The following is a 6162-nucleotide window of genomic DNA, read 5'->3' as shown; positions in this document are numbered from 1 at the left end:
TTTTAACATCCACCGAGCATTATTATGATTCCTTAGAACTATATGAAGTTATAACCCAAAACGACGATTATTTCTAATCATGATCCCCCATCCTTTTTGGTAATTGTAAAATAGCAAAAACTATATAGCCACAAGTTCATACCGGAATTAATCTCAATTTTTTGATTGATTAGTGAAAAGGATGTTCAAAAGTAAGGCACTTTGAATAAACAATACATACATGCATATGTATATGTATATACATAGTACATAGTTATGTTTGTATGTATTTATGTATATTAGGCTTGTAGGTGAAGTTGATGAGATGGGTGCATGGAGGCCCTTCGTTTTAATGAAGGGAATCAATATCGGCACAATTATACAAACACATGTAGATATTATCCACATGAAGTCGTTCAAAATCCCAACACCTTCATAAAAGAGTTGCAATTTTTTAATTTAGCATTACGTGAAAAACATTCTTTCTTTCTTTGTTTTTTTTCTTTTTTTAGAAACTGCATAAACTTTAACGAGTCTCAAGCGATGGTGTTTTTTTCCACCACCTCCTCGCCGATATTTCCCAACTCCGTGATAACTTAAGAAACAAATAACATCACACAGAAGAGCAACTCGAGTGCACACACACCCTCCATTGATCTCGACAACGGAGGGCTTATGATCAGTGGAGTCCCGTTCTAGCCACAGGCCGGGAGCGGTGTGCCGCAGAGGCAGTCGTTGCCGGCGAAGGAGGTGGCCTCGAGGTGGTCGAAATTGGAGCCGTTGGGGATGGGCCCACATAGGTGGTTGTGGCTCAGGTCCAGGTGACCGATGTACGCCGCTGATGACAGCGTCCTCGGCACGTGACCCCGGAGGCGGTTGTACGAGATGTCTAGGACCATGAAGTAGGACCGGGGTGTGAACGCGTCCGGTATCTCTCCCTCGAGCGCGTTCCGGCTCAGGTTCAACATCCCCAAACCCCGGCTCCCGATGATCGCCGCAGGAATCCGCCCGGAGATCCGGTTGCCGTCCAGGTACAGCGAGGATAGCACCGGCATCGACCCCAGGGCCGCCGGGACCTCGCCGGATATCTGGTTGCCGGCGAGGTCCAGGTCGGCGAGGCGGGCCATGGAGCCGATCGAAGCCGGGATTGGGCCGGAGATCTTGTTGGCCGGGCGAGGAGGGCGCGGGCTGAGCATGCGGAGACCGCCGAGTTGGAAGGGATCTGACCGGAGAGAAGGTTGTTTGCTGAGATCGAGGTGCATCAGAGAGGAGAGAGAGGGGAGAGAACCGGGGATCGAGCCGGAGAGCTTGTTGTCGGCGACGTTGAGGACGGTGAGGCGGGAGAGGCGGCCGATGTCGGCGGGGAGGGGACCGGTGAGGCGGTTGCCGGTGAGGTCGAGGATGCGGAGGAGGGGAGGGAGGTGATGCAGGGGGGGATGGGGCCGGAGATCCGCTTCCAGTCGGCGACGACGAGGTGGTGAGGCGGTCGAGGCGGCAGATCTCGGGGGAGATGCGTCCGGACAATGATCCGCCGGGAGCGGCCGGCACGGACGAGGATGGGGTCCTCGGGACTCGCCACGGAGGGTGATGTCGGGCGACGCGGCCGGTGGCGGGGTCGCAGCTGACGCCATACCAGCGCGAGCAGCAATCGTGCCCGGTCCAGGAGGAGAATATCCCAAGGTAGGGTTCGGAGAGGGCGGAGCGGAAAGCCAAGAGGGCGGCGCGGTCCGACGCCGGGCAGGCCGCGGTGGCGGAGACGAGGACGGAAACAGAGAGGAAAGATGAGAGAGAAAGAAGGAGCCATTTGGAGGTGAGTACTATCCTCTTTCTTGCGCTTCTCTCACTCTACAAGCTGGGCGATTAGTGTCAGTGTGAGGACGCTTTAAAATGCTTTTCTGTGACGATTTTGCCCTTAAATTGGAAGCTGCTGTTGTGGGTTCTGTTTGTAATTACATTGAGAGCTGAGGGTAGATGGAAGGAGAGGGAGGGGAACCGCGGGAACAAAGCATGGAAGTAGACACGTGGTGAACGAGGGTGTCGTTATCCCACTCGCAGAATCTGATGAAATTTTACAGCTTGGCAAGGGACGGGAATTTATTTGTTTTTTTACTTTAAAAATCAAAACAAAAGAAGTCGAAAACAGGGTGGAAATACGGGGAGGAGAAGGTGAAACTAACGTAATAAATGGGCTTAAATGTTGCCATCGGCGGCAGCAGCCACTGGTCTAGTCTCTGGCCAGGACCTTTTTTTTTTTTTTTAATCTTCTTTCCTGCATTAAACGCGGCACTTGCCCTTCGATCTACGAACTTCGGATCGCAAATGGGGTTGTCCGCAAGGGTAAAGGAAACAAATAATTGAAGAAGAAATTATTCAGAGTGAAGGATTTTAGGAACGAGATTGTCTGAGTTGTTGCATCCTGATGGCATTTATTAACCATTTATGGAGTGGAATTAATGTATACTCCCTGAGTGGTTGCCGAAGAATGAAAGCCTCCAAAGTCCAAGGAACTCTCTTTATCTCTCACTTAATCCCATGAATCTTATGAGATTTTTTTTTTCTCTTCTAAATTGTCACTAAACAATTATTATTTGATGACCATTTCTGAAATCGGATTTAACATGCCAAACTTCGAAAATTTTGTTTATATATAATTTTATTTATTATGAATATCATTTTTGCGTGATATATTAAATAACAGTTCATATGATCAATAATCGGTATTGTTAGAACTTAAAATTGACACTGTGCAGTAATAACAATTATATCTAAGTTATGAAACATACTCATAACAATGAGAGGATGGTTCAAACATTTACAATGTCACTTTGTTGATTTATTTTAGTTTTACAAAGTAACATAGAGAAAAAATGTTTATAATTCTATTATTTAGAGCTAAAAAAGAAACTCTAGTTTTTTCAATATTGCAAGCAAGTATGTAATAATTAGCATGGTAATATTATACCATTGTGAATAGTGCTTGACGTGTCTCGAGCCGACCAAAGCTCATATAAAAGGATGGCCAACCAAAGCTCTCTACGAAGCTTTTGAATTGCCAACCAAGGTCCGCCACGTGGCAAGCTTAGAAGCATGATGGTGGCTTTTCAAATTTCAAAACCCCCACAACTGGCAACACCTTGGCCATGACCCTAGGCAATTTTCGAAACTGCACCAATGAGACGTACGGAGCTGATACGTGTGCAAAACGCTCGAGCCTAATTCTCGTAACGTGTGAAGACCTGCTAATCATAGCCATTCCACGTGCCCAAATTTATGGGCGATAGATACTAGCCTTCGCCTACATAATTCACTCTCAGGAAAACCTTTCAGATAAGCAGTTTGCTATCCTGACAGACCATTACGCTGCCACTCCTGGAGAACCTCTTCTATTCCCTAAGCATCACACTGACTTGACATCGGAGAATTCTCTACGAACACTCTCCGGTTCATTTTTATTGTTTTAGGTTGGAGGTCGGTCATAAACGAAACCCCTAACGCTCTCATTGATTTCGAAGCAGCGCCGAACGTTCTCAACCGGCTGTCATCCAATATCGTAATCATAATTTGTTTGTTCAGATTTGCATCGACAATTCTACAAAGTCTACACTTCCACGTTATCTTTCCCACTATTAAAATTTGAAATGCAAGACAAATTAATTCAAGGTAGTCTAAATTTGAGTTAAGATATATAAGATAATATGAAGAGCTTTAGTTGTTGAGAATCATGAAGCATCCATTCCCTACCAAAAAAGAAAGGTATCCATTCTCTAATGCTGTCCAATGTTTTTTCAGCTACTTACCTTAGACTACTCAAGTCAGAGATTTCCACCGGGAAACAAATTGAGTGCAGTCGAGAGAGAGTAGGAACATTGGCGGATGGCTTCAAGTCGAGTCCACAAGGGTAAAGATTAAGTTTGATCAAAGATACAGGGCGACCAAGGTGGAGACGGCACAGACCAAACTCCCCGTGGAGATCATGTGCGATCCAACTAAGGGATCCACGCGGCAAGATCTGAGCGGTGCGTAGGACGACATCTAGGAGGTGGCGTGGAGCAGGAGAACATGGGCCGTGTAATTGGGACTGGAAACACTGGCCCACAACCCATGTGATGATCAAATTCCAAACCTCTAATTAATATGGGACAGAGGCTAATTGGACCTCGGTCCTTTGCCGTGTGCCCCTGTCCATTTACAGGGAAACTATAAAATGAAACAGATCTAATGGAGACAAGAAATATTGTTATTTTGGACAGAATCTAATCTTCAGCACGTTACATGGTTTTAAATAACTCCCTCAACCCTAGGCAAGAAATATTACACCTTCAATCACAGCCCAACTAAACTAATAATAAGCTCACTTTTCAATTCAGAAAAAGTCTGGACCTTTCATGACAAGATAAGTGCCCATGGGAGCGGTTATTGCGCAACCTGAGCATTTAAACCCACGACGTGTGTGGATGGTTATTGCTCATTGAGCAATTAAAATGCATGCCCGCCGTCCAAGGGCAGCCAGAGGATCTCTAGGTTTGTTTATTTTAAATTTTTATATTGATACTTTTTCACTATTTTTTTAAATCCTCACTATTTTTTAAAATTTTTATCTGATTTAGGCATCAAAGAATCCTATGTTTGACAAAATTCGGTGACCTTTGATGTTCTCTCTCTTACTTTTAGGTCGATCTCTTAGCCCAATCATAGCTAACCACTTGCCATCTCATCCGATCTCTCCAACTTGGAGCTTGTCCGGTCTCTTCAGCTCAAATGTTGGTGGCAACAAACCCCTCGTACCAGGACACCTTTGAATTTTTCTTTTACAAATTTTTATTACAGCTGATAAATAACATCTATAATTGCAAATTGCGGCTGGTGTAAATAAATTCACGATGTTCAAACGAGCAAGGTGTTTGTTTGGGCTCGACCAAGCTCAGTCTAGCTCTACCGTGGTCAAGCGAGCTACGAAACGAACCAAAGTCTCTAGAGCCTAGTCTCTATTTTGAGCTAGCTGTGAAACTCTGACTTGGGCAGGAATGGACTTCGAAGAGAGTAAAGCTTCAATCGAGCCCATGAATATATATATATATATATATATATATATATATATATATATATATATATATATATATATATATATATATATATATATATATATATATATATATATATTCCTCTGGGAGAACGGGAGGAAAGACCAAAGAAATTGAGGATGTTACCGTCTTTTCCTCCCTAGCTCTCTTTAAGTCCAAAGAAATTGAGGATGTTACCGTCTTGGACTTTAATCTTGAAACTCTCATGATGAGAGGAGGGTTTTAACTAGAGAATGAGCACCTGTGATTGGTGTGGTGCACCTGTGATTGGTGTGGTGTTCCTATAAATCCGACAAGAATGAGCACCTGCGATTGGTGCGGTGCACCACTATATGGTGCACATCATGCAAGATATAATTTCTCCTATGATTGTTATAGCATGAAATAGATCAACGAGCTTGTTTATATTGTTATAGCTTGAAATAGAGCAACGAGCTTGCCATTAAACGTGCTCGAGCTATTTACAAACCCACCTTCTTCATAAGCTTTTTCCTCCTTTTCTTTTATCATGGGGTAGAATTCCTGATGAGCAATGAAATGCTGTTATTACCATACAAATCACTAGATATTTGATATTCTGCATTATTTTGCTTTTTTGAAATATATTCATGAACGAAAACCTATAGCTAACCTGAATTGTTCCCAGGAAAGATATTGTTAGATTTCACTTTCTAACCCATAAATCGAATCCCATTTGCAGAAGGGTTTTGAGGACTACCTCTATGTATAACCCCCGGTACAAAATCAAATTATGCTGTGCTGTTTACCTTATATTTGTACAAGCAGATTGCCGGAATGGTTCAAACTTCAAAACAACAGACTTTCTTCGAAGGATTCATCTCCCTTCATGCGAATCCACCATTAAATCACATGATGGATGCTTCGAGACCTATGTAAACAGATGAATGAAAAATTTTGAAATGCTTTGAGAGTTGTGCAGTGTGATCCGTACAGAAGCTATCCCTCCAAAAGAGCTAGTGTAGCTCAAGGTGAATGTCTAAGTAAGATCATGTACCTGCCCATCTGTTCCTGTCCCCATGGCACGGCCTGCAATAATCTCAGCAATTCATTGCCTCATTGCCAAGTCTGGCCTTCATCGGAC

General features: G+C 43.8%; 1 protein-coding gene across 1 annotated transcript; it reads right to left on the bottom strand.

Annotated features, from left to right (window-relative positions):
- Window positions 1-391: 391 nt before the first annotated feature.
- LOC103708434 (DNA damage-repair/toleration protein DRT100) lies at window positions 392-6099 on the bottom strand. Its single transcript, XM_008793356.4, is given in 7 exon segments — window positions 392-1393; window positions 1396-1452; window positions 1455-1512; window positions 1514-1546; window positions 1548-1571; window positions 1573-1824; window positions 6076-6099. Coding segments are annotated over 7 exon segments (1167 nt in total). The 3' UTR covers window positions 392-674.
- Window positions 6100-6162: the final 63 nt, after the last annotated feature.

This window comes from Phoenix dactylifera, unplaced genomic scaffold (assembly GCF_009389715.1).
Source record: "Phoenix dactylifera cultivar Barhee BC4 unplaced genomic scaffold, palm_55x_up_171113_PBpolish2nd_filt_p 000064F, whole genome shotgun sequence".
NCBI classification, from domain to species: Eukaryota; Viridiplantae; Streptophyta; class Magnoliopsida; order Arecales; family Arecaceae; genus Phoenix; species Phoenix dactylifera.
This window is presented reverse-complemented; position numbering and strand designations above follow the sequence as displayed.